The sequence below is a fragment of the Heloderma suspectum genome, chromosome 3 (assembly GCF_057233095.1).
Source record: "Heloderma suspectum isolate Gila_16-S chromosome 3, 16-S_ref, whole genome shotgun sequence".
NCBI classification, from domain to species: Eukaryota; Metazoa; Chordata; class Lepidosauria; order Squamata; family Helodermatidae; genus Heloderma; species Heloderma suspectum.
In genome coordinates, this window is record NC_139460.1 from 10144615 (window position 1) to 10162234 (window position 17620).

Here is a 17620-nt window from a genome sequence, read left to right on the forward strand (position 1 = left end):
ATCATGGCTATCAGGGACATTAAGATGTTTCCTGTATAGTTCTTCTGTGTATTCTTTCCACCTCTTCTTAATCTCATCCGCTTCTGTTAGGTCCCTGCCTTCTTTGTCCTTTATCATGCTCGTCTCTGCACAAAACATTCCCTTGAGATTTACAATTTTCTTGAAAAGATCTCTAGTCTTTCCCATTCTGTTGTTTTCCTCGATTTCTTTGCATTGTTCATTTAAGAAGGCCTTCTTGTCTCTCCTTGCTGTTTTCTGGAACCCTGCATTCAGTTGGATGTATCTTCCCCTTTCTCCCTTGCTTTCCGCTTCCCTTCTTTCCTCAGCTCCTTGTAAAGCCTCATCAGACAGCCACTTGGCTTTCTTGCATTTCTTTTTCTTTGGGATGGATTGAGTTGCTGCCTCCTGAACAATGTTATGGACCTCCGTCCATAGTTCCTCAGGCACTCTGTCTATCAGGTCTAATCCCTTAAATCTATTCCTCACCTCCACTGTATATTCATAAGAGATATGATTTAGGTCATACCTGAATGGTTTAGTGGTTTTCCCTACGTTCTTCAATTTCAGCCGAAAGTTTGCAAGAAGCAGCTCATGATCTGAGCCACAGTCAGCTCCAGGTCTTGTTTTTACTGACTGTATAGAGCTTCTCCATCTTTGGCTGCAAAGGACATAATCAATCTGATTTCGATACTGACCATCTGGTGATGTCCATGTGTAGAGCCGCCTCTTGTGCTGTTGGAAAAGAGTGTTTGCTATGATCAGCGTGTTCTCTTGGCAAAACTCTATTAGCCTTTGTCCTGCTTCATTTTGTACACCAAGGACATGCTTGCCTGTTATCCCAGTGATTTCTTGACTTCCTACTTTAGCATTCCAATCCCCTATGATGAAGAGGACATCTTTTTTTGGTGTTAGTTCCAGAAGGTGTTGTAGGTCTTCAGAGAACCGATCAACCTCAGCTTCTTGGGTATCAGTGGTTGGGGCATAGACTTGAATTATTGTGATGTTGAATGGTTTGCCTTGGATTTATACTGAGATCATTCTATCGTTTTTGAGATTGTACCCCAGTACTGCTTTTCCCACCCTTTTGTTGACTATGAGTGCTACTCCATTTCTTCTAAGGGATTCTTGTCCACAGTAGTAGATATGATGGTCACCTGAATTAAATTCACCCATGCTTGTCCATTTTAGTTCGCTGATTCCCCAGATGTCGATGTTCGATCTTGCCATCTCATGTTTGACCACCTCCAGCTTACCTTGATTCATTGATCTGACATTCCAGGTTCCTAAACAATATTGTTCTTTACAGCATCGGACTTCCTTTTCACCACCAGACACATCCACAGCTGAGTGTCCTTTCGGCTTTGGCCCAGACGCTTCACTCTTTCTGGCGCTACTTGGAAATTCCCTCCCCCCAAATATAACCCATTGTGTCATGCTACTTTCCTGTAGAGCCCGAGTTTGCAATTTCTTCCACCTTGCCCCTACTCTGCAGGGAGTTAGTAGGATACTTAGGAAGAGGGCAACTTCAAGACAGCTTCAGACATATAAATCACAGTTAACGCAGTGGCCTTGTTATGAATGACCCCCTAATGCCCTGAATATCCTCTACATATTGTCAATAGTCCTGGTATCCTTCCAAGATTAGATCTTTCCTTGCGGCTGCATGTTAATCTTCAGCATTCCCAGCAGACACACCACACAAAGGCAATGTTTAACTTTTAGGCCAAGCCTTCTCTTGGGTTATATTATTTAAGGTGCACCACTGCCAAATTTGCCCTGTCTGTTCTTATGTTAGTGTTGCTGTTCTTGGACAGAAAAATGTTGCCCTCATTTTCCCATTTGGGCAGGTAACAATCAGTGCACGAGACTGGCTAAGAGAGGACTGATTTCACCAGGCAGTCTGGCATACCTTAACTCCAGGACGTTGGTGACATTTCCAGAGGGGAAGATTCTTCGGATGTAGTTGAAGTCTCCGACGTAAAGGCTCCCATCCGATCCGCAGGTCAGGGCGACGGGAGCCAGGAGCTTGTTCCCGTCGGCGAGGCCATTGCAACTTGGGCAGGAGATGCTCCTCCTGCGCCCGTTCCCCATGATGCTCCCTATGACAGGTGGCTGCTGAGAGATGAACTGGTTTTCCCCATTTCCTTTATGCAAGATACCTGGAAAACCACAAAAGGAAAAATAAAGTGGGGCTGACTTCCGTGTCAGTGATTTGAACGCTGCAGCTGGGACACTGAATACATTTGGCTCCAACGACAACAAGAGCTGCTCCAACGACAGCAATATATTTATTTATTTAAAACATTTCTATCCCGCCCTATAACATTAAGATCTCAGGGTGGCATACAGATAAAATCAATGTAAACTATATAAAACAATAAATAATTTAACACCTCAAAACACATTAAACTATTAAACAAGCTAAAACCAGTTAAAATCTAAAACAATAAAACAGTTAAAACAATGTGCTAGGCAATGCATTTAGCCCTCAAAGGCTTTCGTAAAAAGTCACGTTTTTACTTGCTGCCGAAACGAGACCAATGTCTGCGCCAATCGGGCCTCCAAGGGGAGGGCATTCCACAACCGGGGTGCCACAGCAGAGAAGGCCCTCTCCTACATCCCACCATAGTGTATGTCTCGTACTGGTGGGACGCAGAGGAGGGCCCCTCCAACAGATCTCAGTTCTCGGGCAGGCATATATAGGGAGAGGTGCTCCCTCAAATATCGAGGTCCCAAGCCGCTTAGGGCTTTAAATGTCATCACCAAAACCTTGAATTCTGACTGGAAGCATATTGGCAGCCAGTGCAATTCCTTTAAAATTGGTGTTATATGGGTTTTATGGGGTGTTCAGGTCAGCAGTCTAGCTGCTGCATTTTGCACTAGCTGCAACTTCTGAGTCATCTTCAAGGGCAGCCCCACGTAAAGTGTAATGCAGTAGTTTAATCGGGAAGTTACCAGCACATGCACTACTGTGGCTAGGCTATCCCTGTCCAGGAAAGGCCATAGCTGGCGGATCAGCCGAAGCTGGCGCCAAGTACTCTGGGCCATGGAGTCCGCCTGGGGCTCCAGTGATAGGGATGGATCTAGGAGTACTCCCAAGCTACGCACCTGCTCCTTCAGGGGGAGTGCAACCCCGTCCAGGACAGGTCGCTTACCTAATTCCCGGACCCGGGTACCACCAATATCCTGCATGATTTAAAGATAGTAGTATCCCATATGCTGGGGCAAACCATTTTGTGTGGGGTATTCTGTGGGATCACATGAGCCCACCTGAGCTGACTCTGCTCTGATTCTGCACAGCAAGGGAACATCAACTGACCGTCGTTGGGCATTTCTGCCAGCAAGAGCCAACGTTCGATTCTGGGGAGTGATCGTATCATGGAGTCCTGCATTTCTGGTGCAGCACAAAGCATCAAATCAGTTAGCAGGAGACACAACCTCATTTGCAATACCCACCAAGGTTCTTCTGGGTTGCAACCTACTTCAAAGGCCTTTAAGATAGTGTAAGAGTAGCTCTGCTGGATCAAAAGAGAAGTCCAGCACCGTCTGTATCAGCAGCTGGCCAGAGACTCACAAGGAGGGAATGATATTGTTTTGAGCTTCTGGTAATCAAAGGTATTCCGCTTCTGAATACAGAGATTCCATTTTAGCTATCACAAGAGGGATCTGCAACAAAATCTTGCAGTGTGGAGTGCTCCTGTTCAGGGTTCTGGCCAGCCAGCCATGCCCTCTTCCAGGATAACATTCCATTCCCCCTATGCCCTCGTTTTCCATTCCCCTCCAGTCCCAACAGGCACTCAGTATTCAGTGGCAACTGAGCATGCACAGCCCCTCGTGTATTTTTTCCCCTAAATATAGTTTTTACTTCTGGAAACCTTAGTGTTCCCAGTGCATGCTGATATCTCCTCTTGTTTCTTAGTAGCCCTGTTTGGCTGGTCAGCTCTCACCAGCTCAGTTTGCTATTAGAAGGCGTTATGGCCAACAGCTAAGTTCACACCTAACTTCCAACGGGCACATATGAGTCACCTCCAGACCAGTCCCTGTCCTCCACCTCTCTACCTATTTCCGAGCCATGTAAAGACTTGGGATGCGACCACTATTCTGTATCTGGTGAGGATAGATTTTACTGGAGAATTCACAACAAGCCAGGCAGGCGATTAGCAAAACAGACGAGGTGTCTGTCTCCCAGCAACTTCTAGCATCACAACTGATGATGTTACACAGCAGTCCTTCCAGGTGACCATATATTTTGCCAGTGCACTGTCTCATAGGACTGGACCACAACAGTGCCATTACGATATATTTCTACCGCCAGGGAAGGCTCCCATTGGTATCCCCGTTAGGACATCCCACTGCACAAATCAAGAACAAAAAGAGCAAGTCTACGTGGTTATGTATGTAATAGATAAAGAAGCTAAAAGTATAAACACAGTATCCCTGAACTGATCCCTAGAGAGAATGGCTAGTAAAATCTGGGATGAGTGAAGAATGGCTGCTATCAAGCAGACTCCATTAGCTCACTGCACAGAGTTGGGAAACAAGAGATGGGAGCACACGCAGCCTCTCAGGCAATGGGAGGAACAAGGACTCAGTGCAGAGTTAAACTGTGGAATTCGCCTACCACAGGATGTGGTTATGGCCACCAATTTGGATGACTTTCAAAGGGGGTTGGGCAAATTCCTGGAGGAGAAGGCTATCAGTGGCTACTAGTCCTCATGGCTATGTGCTACCTCCAGTATCAGACGCAGTGAGCCTATGTACACTAGTTGCTGGGGACCATGGGCGGGTAGGTGCTGTTGCGCTCATGTCCTGCTTGTGGGTTCCTTGTTGACAGCTGGTTGGCCATGGTGTGAAGGGAATACTGGACTAGATGTACCCCTGGTCTGATCCAGCAGGGCTCTTCTGATGTTCGTATGACCCACGCACTTAAGGCAGAGCAATGGTTTTGCATACTGAAGTTCCCAGGTGCAGTCTCTGACACCTCCAGTTAAAAGGATCAAATGGGGATGGGAGAATCAGTGAGGCTCGAGCTCAGCGAGTTTCTCTGATTTCTACCTCAAGCTTGGTTCTCATCATTCCCGTATGAGAGCTTTTTTCTTTTTTTTCCAAACAAGAAAAGTGTTTATTTGGGTGGGTTTTCTTTTAATGTGTGCACCAAAATGTATATTTTGGTGCACACATTAAAAGCCCCCCACCTGTGCAGAGAGAACTGTGGTGGCTGCCTCTCTGTGCTTGTAAAACATAGCATGGAGAGGGTGAAAATGGGTGTTCCCGAGGGCAGGGAGGGGAGGAGACCACGGAAGCCCCTTTACGCTGCTTCCTATGGGGCTTCCAGGCCTGTTACTGCCCCCTCTTGGAAGCCCCAGCTAAGAACGCAGGGCAGGCGGAGTGTGGAGAAGAGGATCCCCTCTGTCCTCTGCTCAACCAGCGTAGGATAGTGGCCACTAGCTTACGACTTCAGAGGCTGGCAACTATCTCGACAGGATTGCACCCTAAGTCTGTCTCCCTTTACGCCTGCCGCTTGGGACTGCACTCTTGCAAAGGGCTCTCCCAAAGGCTGACCCCTTGATTAGGATAGCCACCCACAGGGTATGTGCCTGGATTTTCTCCTCCTTGCTCTGGGCACACAGAAACTCAAAGGCTTTCTTTAAAAGATGGCAGGACAAACTAAGAACAAGCTATATCCAAAAGAAACGCTTGCAATGGATTTTCAGAAGCTGTTCCTTCTTCTTCTTTGGCTTCATGCATGCACACAGAACAGTTGGCACAATATGTAGGTTACAATAAATAATTGGTTAGCAATACATGTGCATGTGTGTATATTCCCCTCCCCTTTGGGTTGAATTATTAATGGTGAAAAAGCTACTATGCACAGTGCAACTGTGTCAGACCTGTGTTATTTTTATTATTACAATTGGGGAGAGGGAGGAGGTTACGAGGTTGCTAAAAGCAGACGTACCGCTCTGGATGTTGAGTGCATGGTGCTTGTCCAGGGACCACCCTCCGAGTTTGGAAGCATCAATTTCGTAACCTTGAAGCACCGCTGTCCGCTTCTCCCACAGGATCAAATCAGGACATGATTCATATTCATAGCCCACTGAAACTGGGAGCAAGAGGGTGAGAAAAAGAGAGAAAAGAAACCTATCTCTTAATCACCTTCGAAGTGCATGCTCAGCACAGAGCAAGGACTTATAGTCGGGTGGCTGGGTTGGGCAGAAGGGCATTTCTGCAGGCTAGAACCAATTCTTATTTAAAACACTCTCACGTCCATACGGAGGCTCCCACTTTAACGTCTACTGTGCATTAAAAAAAAGGTCAGTCTGGTAATAGATGTTGAACAAATGTGCTAATTATTTAAAAACTGCTGGATCAGGGACATGTTTATTAGACATGGAAGCCTCAAGGTCCCCTGGTTTGCATTTTCCTCCATTATTTACTTTATTGGCCAAAAAATGTCCGCTGAAGCAGGACAGAAGGAGGAAGACCAAAATGTGGAGGCTCACCATTCAAGTCACACTTTTAGGACAATTCACGTGGCCCTTTCAGAATGGCAGGCTGTGGGTTATTGGATGAGTAGTGACTGTTCTTTGACTCCCTTCTCAGGGCCCTGGGGATGCTGTTGGCCTGGAGCAACAGAGGGCAGGCTCAGTTTTGGAAGAAGCAGGTGCAGGAATGTTCCGTGTGCTGCCCATGATAATGGCCTGAGTGACAGATGGAGGCCTGCGGTTATGGCCATTGTGGGAGGGACCAGCATATCCAGTGGTGAGTGGGTGAGAGAAGAGATGATTTGGGTTGAGGGAAAGGACTCAAATTCTCTATCCCTCCCCCATTCCACACCTATCAAACTTGATGGGGGACTTGAGTTATGGACATCTGCTATCATCATCATCATCATCATCTTGTCTTTCTATTAAAATATAAACCCTCAAAGCAGATTACATTAAGCATTTAAAAATGATCAACCTATCCCCCCCCCCCCATTAACAACAAACATACAATACAACAAGGAGAAGCAGATTAAAAGAATCAAGCAGAAACCCCAAACAGTCAGGGAAATTAAGTCAGGCATCACCCAGGTCAAAGGCCTGTCAGAATAAAAAGGTCTTTAGGCAGTGACAGGAAAGCATCAAGGTGGGAGCCAGACAGATCTCCTGGGGCAAGGAGTTCCACACTTCAGGGACAGCAACAGAGAACGTCCTTACAGGTGTTCCTGACAACTGCGCTTTAGATGGTGGTGGGATGTGCAGAAGGGCCTCTTCGGTCAACCTGAGTGGACAGGCAGGTTCATGGGGGAGGAGACTGTCCTTTAGACCAAAAGTGCCATCTTACCAAAGACTTCCGATAACCCGTACACCTTCTGATTGTACACGTCAGTCTTGTCCCATATGAAGTAATAAGAGAGATCTGGGGCTGCAGCAAACCACCTCCTGAAAAGACGTCCCTCGACAGCTACCATGAGGTGGACTTTCATGAGATTGAACGGTATGGTGGGGTGGGTCAAGCTGATCCTGAGGACTGATTTGTAGCCAGATGTACGGCTGCTCAGGTAGCTCAACTTGATTTTACTGCCTGAAATTTTAATCTCTTCTTGTAAGGCCTGGTAAAAAAATTCAACCATCACAAAAAAAAAAAAACACAGAGAGGTTGTATTAAATCACATATCGAGCAGGCAAGAAACATCAGCCGAGCTGTAATTTATGAGTTGCTTATGCTGTTTTTAATAACATGGGTAGAATTCTGGTTTTATACACCCACATAAAACACACTGATACTAAAAAGTACAAAAACATTATAGAATTGTTCCTGGAAGCAAAGGGACATTTCTCATGTGTTTTCAACTACCTAAATTTTGGGACCTGAGCCTCATGTATTCATCACTCATTGACCTCATTGTGCTACTAAGGCTGGCAGATGCCCCTTACAAACAAAAGGCTGTGCAAACTTTATTCCAGAACATCATGGTGCCATGAGACATAGCAGATGTCTTTATGTACAAAACATATGCAACAGCTCTACAGTGCCCTGTGAATTTTGATCTGGTAAACTGAAGATTTGGAAGCAGTGACTCTCATTCATTCATGGCTTCAAGACTTCTTGAAAGCAATGCCTCTACCCATGAAACTGGCCACCAAGACTGACTGGAAGTCTGAGCTGACACAGAAATGCAGTGGTCTGTTGCTTCACGGGGGTCTCCCAACCCCAGGAATGGTGCTCCAGCACGGGGGCACTGACTTCATATGGACCTGGTTCACATATAATGGTGGTGGATCGTGGGTTAATTAACCCACAATTTGCTGAGGTTGCGTGCACCACCATTGGCCCAATTAGAGGTTATTTTGTGATGTGCGAACCCACACACTATGGGTAAAAAATGGGGTAAAAACCCCCACAGTTAAACTACGATTAGTTCTTAGGTTAGCTGTGGGTTGCTTAAACCGCAATTAATCCAATTAATTGGGTCCGGGTTCGCATGTCATGGAATGACCTCCAATTGGAGGTTGCATGTGCAAAATGGTGGAGGCATGTGCCAGGCACACGCTGCAGCAAATCATAGGTTAATTTGGGCACATGTGTTCCAGGCACAATTCAGGGCCATAGGAGTAACCTATGACTCCTCAAATGGCTTGGCCTTATGCAGAGGTGGCTGGTGAGGTGGTTCAGTAGGTGAGATCTTCATCAGCTGCTGAATGTTGATAGAGAGGGGAGGCTCTGTCTCTGGCTTCAGAGGGGGAGACCTGCAGCATCCTTTGGCCCCTCACACACTATCAAGAGGCCATACTAAGGCCGGCCCTACCATCAGGGAGCTGGACTCGATGGTCTTATAGGCCTCTTCCAACCCCTACTGTTCTATGACTATTCTATGATTAGGTAGAGCGCCTGCCTGAGGTGGCACATGCTATAGGGCAAGGAACAGTGGTGAAGTGCCGGAGAACAGAGTTGTGTCTGTTACTCAGCCTGCCCTGTGTCCCCTAAGATAGCCTGCTGCCCTCAGGTGAGATGAAGGATGCTGTGCCCTTGATAGTGTTGAAGTAAGATTCAACTGCCAGACTAGTCTGCCTGGCTCCTGTTTGTGGAATGGGGGGTGCCATCTTGTCCTTCAATTCAACCAGCTGGCAACCTGTTAAAACTATGTCAAGTGGAATTCCTGTTTAAATAAAAAGATGATTGCCTGCCACTGGAAGGTGAAAACAACTGGGCTAGATGGGCCTCCTTTGGTAGAGAGTTCCAACGTTTGGGTGCAGTCAGAGAGGCTTTTTCTCACCTTCCTGCCAAACACACCACAGACATTTCTCACCTTTCTGATGTACCTCTGAACACAGTAGGACTTACTTCTGCATAAATGCACATAGGATTGTGAGGTTTACTCAGAAGTGGGTCTGACTTCCTGGTAAGGGTGTGTTGGATTGCAGCCTAAAACAAAGGTGTTCAAATCTTCTAGGGAGGCCCTTCCTATTTAAACAGGAATTTGGTCTACAGACCTAATTTGGTTTTTCTCTGCTGCTCATTTTAATGGTGTTTTGATTGTTTGGCATTTTTGTATGCTCTGGTTGGGGACACCTTTACCTTTTTTTTAATCTGATTTTTAGACAGTTTAATATTGCTTATTTGTTATGTTATTTCTCTCACTCTAAATTTATTGTGGATTTTATTGTTGTTAGCTGCCTTGGGCATTTTCTATGGACAGGCACAGTACAAATGTAACAAAATAAATAAATAAGCAAGCAAGCAAGCAAGCCTTTTTCCCCCACTAGGCAGCAGCTCTATTTCAAAAAGAAAAAAGAAAAAAAAAGAACTGGTTGTTAATTTTTTTATCTACCCTCACAAGCTACTGTTAGAGACTCAAAATACTTCCTGAAAGGGATAACTGATAAGTCACACGGCTCAGCATCTCTCAACAAACCACTCAAGTGCAATATCCTTGCTCTCGGACATATTTACTTTCTCTAATGCAGCCTTTTCAATTTATGTAACTCGACACATATGAGGGTGAAACACAACAGAACTGGGAAAAGGCAGGAATCATTTTTTTAAAAATGCATTTTACAAGCTTAGCTACCAGGCATGCTGGGAACTGATGTAGCCAGTTACAAGCTGGGAAGGGTTGAGAAAAGGGAAGTAGTCCTTTAATACAATCTCACTTCACAGCCAGTCAACTTGGGAGAGAATCAGGCAAAAATAACTACAAAGGAAACATTTTTTCCCCACATCTTGTCCAATGCCATGTTAGGAAATTATTACTTCTCTCTACTGTGGTCTGTCTTTATTGACTGACTGCTGTTTCAGAGGAAAGGTCAAACCATGGGAGAAAACAATGCGAGTGTGATGGAAGGCTTTGGAAAGGATGTGGCATAAAATGATGACTATATGGGGAAAATTCCAAAATGGCAGTTGTTCAGACTCATAAGATATATATATCTACACTACAAACTGATAAGAGTTTTATTCTGTCTTTAGTCACAGAATCTTACAACTGTACCATGCAAGTGCAGAATTTTGTTACTGGGGAGAGAATTAGGCTGGCTGAGAATTTTAGCTTGTATTTTAAAAATATGCTTTTCTTAAACCTCATGGCTGCAGTTTTGAAAATATGTGTGCTCAGCAGAGCTCTTTGTCCCTCTCCAGGACGAGTAGCATGTGAAATGCTATGAACATTTAATTTCTATTGTTCGTTTGAGGTACAGAATTCTCCATCTGTGATGGGAGAGGGATGCTGGGCTAAGACTTTTGTGAGATGTGCAAAAGCATCTCACAAAAGCATGTTGTGCCTTTGTATGGGACTCTAGATCAGAAGAAATGAAGCAAAGCTGAAGCAGACTCCCAACGGACCCCACTGGGCCCAGAATGAGAGATTCCATAGGACAAGGATGACATAGGAAACCCCTTCCCTTCGTTCTGTGGTTGACACTTGTCAATCATCCACATGGGTGAGAACCTCTGGAAACAGTTCTGGTTATATATTGCTGATGGAAGTGTTTACTTGATAAACATAGTAAAAGAACATCTTTGCATTCTTTTTGAACTACAGATGTGTGAGCTGACTAACTCACCCTGAACATTAACTGGGCATTTGAGTGGTCCAGTTGAATACAGGAAAAACCTTGAAGATTTTTAAAAATGTTGAATATGAACACTCAAAGAGCCTTATTATGGTCTTCGTGCTGAACCTCCTTTCCTGCAAGTCCCCTCCCTCCAATTCCCAAGTCAAAAAAGTCTTACCCACATGGCCTCATCTTGGCAGCCAATTTATTATTATTTATATTACTTTTATATGGCTTAATATACTAAAACTTAAGATAAACATTTAAAAATAACAAAATTTAAAATTTAAAATTGCAATAGTTTAACAATAAGACAGGGTAGTAACAGAGTCCCTCACAGGTCAGGGAAAGCCTGTGTGAACAAGTATATTTTCAAGAGGCGTTTCAGAAGGCTGCTCTTATATACCACTGCCTGGTGGCATTCCATTGACTGTGGAACAGTCAGTAAGGACTGACTTATGGGAAATGATGTACTGAGCATAATTTGCTGCCAAGGAGAGATCTCATCTTGCACAGTCGTTCCTGTGACTAAGGAAGCCTTCCACTGCTTGTTGTTCTCTCCCCCAGAGTAAAGATTTTTTGGCTTGGGAAAAAGAGGGACTACCACAGTAGTTGCAGAGTTGAGATGCAAGCCCTGTTTCGAGTCAGGAGCTGTCAAAAGGGGCTGGATCCAATGTGAAATGGAACCAGCTTGTTCAGGCAGGCAAATTCACATTTTGAGCTCCACTTTCCTTCAAAAACTTTGAGCCATCCCTACTTTCAACCAGTGGCAGGTAAGCCTGAATAAGAGGCAGAAGAGTTCACAACCCAACAAGAAACCATAGGTTGTCTTCCTGGGTTCTTTGTGGTTAACAGCCCATAGTTAAACCATACTGCAGAATTCATACGTAATGACAGCCCACCATTTAACGACTATGCATACTCAACCCAGAATCAACCTGTACTCTGAATTGTCATTACGTGTGAACCAGTTCATAGTGTAAGAGACCAGATGCTCTGGATTCCAATTGCCTGCTTTGCTTACGGCCTGCTGCCATAAATCTGAGCCCTTTTGTTTTCCACATTTGCTTACTATTGAATTGTAAATAATGTGGCTCTGGGAATGAAGGTCCCTCCCACCCCCGCAGTGACAACTGCAGATTTTCTCTGCTGGTGGCTGTTGTTAACCAGCATTTTCCTGTCAGTCTATCAGATATGGGCAGAAAGAAATGATAGTGATGTGAGCTGTAAGCTTTAAGTATCAAAAGCATGCAAATGCCTATGTAAATCAGTCATACACCCAGAGGGGGAGAAGCCTTTGTGTAGAGTAATGTGTGTGTCTGGGATGGGGAGGGGAGAGAGAGGCCTGAGTAAACACAGAAAGCTGCCTTCTACAAGACAAGACTATTGGTCAATCTAACTCAGTATTGTCTACTTTGTTCATTCCCAACTCTTCCTGGAGATGCCCGGGATTGAACCTGGCACCTTCTTCATGCAGAATGTCATGTGTTTTACTCACAGAGTTATGGGCCATTTACTAAAAAACACTGCTGTTTCCTGAAGTCTCTCTACCTAATCCAGCATTGCCTTCTGCCTTGATTGCTTCTGGGGTAATCCTGTTCCTGCAGCCTCTCTACCTGTTTTCCCAGTGCTACCTCTGACCTCCCAAACCCGCAATCCTTCTGAGTAGATCTCCGGACTATTGCCTCTAGATTGTACTCTGGCAACACCTGGATTAAGACCGAACTGCATATTATGTGTAGTTCTGTGATGGCTTTCCTGATAGTTGTTGTTGTTTTAATGGAAGACAGATGTGGGTTGAATAGGGAATGGTATTTGAGGGAGGGGGTGTTTAACCCTCTCCTTGCAGCCATTTTCCAGTTCAAAATTCTCCCTGGCTGTTTTTCTGTCTGTGGAGGAAAACGTATCCTCCAGAAAAGGTATTTCTTCTCCTTGGGGAGAAAAGCAGCTTAGGGAGGTGATTTTGAAGAGAATGAGTGGCGGGGAAAGTGGTATCCCCTCCCCACTGCTGGACACACACATACACATACTGGTTGGCTACTGTACTTGAAACTAGTGGCTGCTCTGCAATAAAAAATAAAGCACAAAACTACACATAACATGTATTTTGGTCCTCAAATCCTTTAAAATGCTGACCTCATGGGGCCGAACCCTCAGCTTTCACCACAGCTTTCTAGTCTTCCCGTGTACTGAGTGCTGGAGATGCGGCCTTACAGCTCAGTCCAGACAAGTACCAGCATGAGAATCCTGCAACTGGAAATATACTTTCACTTTCATTGCATACCTGGATTTCTGGCACGATGGGGCCTCTCTCTGAGCAGGAGCTGGCAAATGCCGTCAGGGGAGATGGCGAGACCACGGGATTAGGCCGGGCAAAGTTGCTCAGGTCACAGCTGGGTATGTCATTCTCTTCGTGCCTCATGACTATGGTCTCCATGACGAAGAAGTGATCCCAAGGCAGCCAGAGGGTGTGGTCTTGAGTAATGAAGGGTGCCCGCTCAAAATGCAAGATGATGGAGATCCCACCATTAGTGACAAGGTCAAAGCTGTTGATGGAAACACAATATGCTACTCAAAAGGGAAAAATAAAGGCTGATAAATTAATATCAGCTACCGAGGCAGTTCGGAACCACAAAGATTACCACGATTGTTTTTATGATCTGGTGAAACTTTCCCTTTAAAAATGGATTAAAAGAAAACAGAAAATAAACCATAGAGCTTTCTTTCTTTTTTCAAATTGTCCTATCTTCCCATACAAATTGATGAAAGGAAGAAGCAACATAAAGGAACCAACAACAGCTCTTGGCCTTTGTAAAGAAAACATCTTCATGGATTGCCTGAAAACGAAGGAAGATGAGAAATCTTTCAGGCTTTGAGGAAAAAGAATAGCCAGGTTGCTTCCCAGAGACTGACGCTGTCCCCTTAAAAATTCCCAGATCTGGAGGGAGGCTGAGCATCTGTGGCTTTTCTCTCCTATTTTCTGCATCCCCTTTCTCCTTCCCACAGCAGCCATGAGTCCAGATGTGCTGCAGGGCAGGCAGAGGGGAGGGGTAGATGAAAGGACCATGTTTGCGAAGTCTCCTGGTCTCAACCCTTGGGTATCATTCACCTCCTAGCTCAGCCTTCCGCAACCTGGTGTCCTCCAGACATTTTGGACTACAACTCCCAGAATTCCTGACCATTGGCTATGATGTTGGGGCTGACGGGAGCTGAAATCCAAAATATCTGAAGGGCACCAGGTTGGAAAAGGCTGTCCTACCTTCTCGGGAGGAGCCCCAACTTTACTCCAGGGCCTACCCTTCATTCCTCCATGGCTTGGCAGGGTAGTATCGACCCACAGCTCCAATCCTCAAGGAAGGAACAGCACTTTTCCTCCCCTTGCAGCACACAGAAAGGAAGAGGAGAGGTAAACTTGATTCCGTTTTAACTCTGTTTTAATCTGTACCCTGCAAACTATTTGTTCCTCTTTTAATTCTATGGGAAGAAATGGCCAGTAAATCCATTCACTTGCTGCTGCTTAGGGAAAACCATGTCTCTTGCCTGCATTTATTCTTCTTCAAAAGTGGTCCACACACAGGTCACACATATATGGCCTTCCCACACTTGCTGGCTCTGCTGTTGAAGGGATTCTGGCCCAAGCTGCTGTTTTGGGTGGTGATGAATGTGTATGACTGTGTGGCACAACTCAAAGAAGAAGAAAGAACTATCTACAGAAAAAGAAAGATCTATGGAAAAAAAGAGAAAGCGCTATATCCAATGGAGTTGCAGCGCTCGTGTTAATGAGGTTGTGCTAGTGTGAACCAACCATTAGAACTTGCTAGCACAAAGGGGAAAAGCAGTGATCTGCTGCCGAAATTCAGCAAATTTGGCTAGCGCTGCTACAACATTGGATACTACCCTTAATCTCTGGGAAATGTGTAATAATTATTTATTATTCACAATAATCAGACATGTTCATTAGGATTTACTGCTGAAATGTCTGTCAGTGGACAGGGAAAGGGGGACAGAGAGATGCTGTATTTTAGGGGTTGCCAGTCGATAGCATCTGGGCTAGGCAGGAGGTTCGTCCCCTCAACTGTGTTCGAGATTACAGATCTATTTTGCCTCACAGAACTTAATGGGAGCCACTGAGAGCCAAGCACTGTCTATATGCATGGTGCACCTCTTTCCTTGCATCTCCACTGGGGGTTCCATCACTTGGTCTCACTAGAGTGCAGCCAATAGACAGAACCTGGAAAGTGGGGCCTGGGGTCAGCCCAAATGTGTGATCTAGACAGGATAGATTTATTTCTGTCTATTAAGTGAAAACAAAACTTCTACTTTTTTATTTTTTAAAGTAGGTGTGTTTACTCTGCAATTCAAGTAGGGGCATCAAATTCCCAGACCCAGGCCACTTGCTGTCTTAGAAAAGCCTTGTTTCTTGCTTGCCAGCAAACTGAATAGCATTTAAGCCTTGATGAGGGCATTTTTAACAGTTAGTTAGCATTTGGCAAAGCCTTGAAAGCAGCCCTAGGCCAAAGCTGAGCAGTAAAATATGGGGTGGGGGGAATTACAGAAAGAGTTGTGGTGTTTTTCTTTTAAATACTAAACAAGACAAAAAAATACATTCAAGGAACTATTTATGGAAACACCTCCCCTTGGCTCATTGGTGAGTAGAACTGCTAGGAGCAAGTGAAGTCTAATGAGCTTTGGTAAGGCATGTGAACCAGCCGGGAGGAAAATAAGCTTCCTTTTGGACCAGCCGTGAAGCTTGACAGAAAAGGGAAAGCATCGATCTCATGTCAGAGGGAGGCTCAACAGCTGCGAAAACACAGAGGCTACATTGTATTGTGGGAGATTTGGTCGCTCATCAGCTCCTGCCTTTGCCTTGAAGATACCTTGACGGGACCGAGCAGTGACAATGGAAAGAAAGAGAGAGAGGGAGAGAAAAAAAAGAACTCCCCCAGTGGAATCAAAATTAATACTGGCAAAACTCTCAAAAATGCAAAAAGCATAAAAGCATTCCCTTTGTTGAGGCCTGGCCTTTGCGGCAGCTGTTCTGTAGGGCACGGCCTTTGGGCCTACCTCAGGGTGTGCCACACGTGGTCCCCACAGCCTGCCCGCCACCCCCAAAATTCAGGGGGAGCCCCCCCAATGAATTTTTTTGAGGGGCAAATGAAATAGCATAGTAGCTGCTACAGAGCCCCCAAAGGATCAAAATTAGGTTGTTTGCAAGCTAATTTTGGCCCTTTTGGGACTCTGTAGCAGCTATGGATGCTATTTTCTCCCCCCCGCCGCCTTCTTGGCACCTGTGAGGGGTGTGTGTGGCCTGCTGGGGGCGGGAGTGTCCAGGGGGCAAAAATGACCCCTGGACCTCCAGAGGTTTCCCACCAGTCAATGGTTCAAAGCAAGAATTCTTGTTTAACAAGCGTCTCTTTTACAGTTTGCTCCTAGGAATGGCTCTGTTGAGGCAGCAATCTACAGGATCAGGCAGGAAGGTCCCAGCCCTCCTGCAAGGGAACCACCATTTCCCTGGCACTGCTAGAACTGCAGCAAGGCCCCAGTGTTCAGCAAATAGCTGTCTGTGCTGATACTGCATCTTTGCTGCTAGTGTGTCACGTACTTCCAGTGCTTCAATGCAATGGAGAGCTGTGATGCTCAGGGGACACGGCGCACTACAGCAGAATTATTATTATTATTATTATTATTATTATTATTATTAAATTTATTAATCGCCCATCTGGCTGGTCACCCAGCCACTCTGGGTGATGTACAACATACAATAAAACAATAAAATTCTACAATAAAAACATTTTATAAAATACCCTAACCCACCCCAAATGCCTGCCTGAACAGCCACGTTTTTAATGCACGACGGAAGCTCATTAAAGAGGGGGCATGACGGAGTTCCCTAGGGAGGGAGTTCCACAGAGTGGGGGCACTACAGCAGGAGGCAAAGTCCCTCTTTTGTGGCATCCAAAGACCAGTGCAAGGAGGTGCCTCCAGCTGCTGTTGCTGTTTTTATTGCCTTTATTACCGCATCTGAGTTTGATTGTTGTACACAGCCTTGGTAGGGCTCCTGCCCTGAAAAGCAGCCAAGAAATGGTTCAAACAAACAAACAAATAAATAGATAGTAAATAAAACCAGTACTGACTGATGGAGTGGAAAGGCTTTCTCTGAGAAGTGCAACAGAGTCCACCGCTTGCAATGCATGGGATGTAACTTCAGCCGCATGGTGGCCAATCATTACTTTCATGGCTGTAGTTTGAACTGATCCACCCACACATTCACTTTTTTGTAAACTGCGCCTTTCTTAATCTGGAATAGTTACAACCTTGTGGGTTCAAAAGTACAAGGGCCTATGTTTTTGAATGGATTAATAAGTACGATTCCCTGAACCCATTTAATGTGCAAATGGCCAGTGCATCTTCTGCATGTAAGGGCTTATCTAACAGTTACACTCAAGAGGACGCTGACGTTTATACCATGTTTCCTTAGAATAACTAATTGTGTTGTTAGGGCCATCACATTATTTAGGAACTGTACTCATGATCTCACCATTTTAGCTGTACATTTCTGCAATTGTAATTGTACAATGGTG

At 45.2% G+C, this 17620-nt stretch overlaps 1 protein-coding gene across 1 annotated transcript in view; it reads right to left on the reverse strand.

The window, feature by feature from the left end:
* The window catches only part of TENM4 (teneurin transmembrane protein 4), a 352941-nt gene that overhangs the window by 59304 nt on the left and 276017 nt on the right, over window positions 1-17620 (reverse strand). Inside the window, exons 16-19 of the mRNA XM_084845392.1 lie at window positions 13324-13585; window positions 7330-7597; window positions 5960-6103; window positions 1910-2159 (exon numbers count right to left, since the gene is read on the reverse strand). Coding sequence (XP_084701518.1) covers window positions 1910-2159; window positions 5960-6103; window positions 7330-7597; window positions 13324-13585 — 924 coding nt within the window. The remainder of the gene's footprint in view (window positions 1-1909; window positions 2160-5959; window positions 6104-7329; window positions 7598-13323; window positions 13586-17620) is intronic.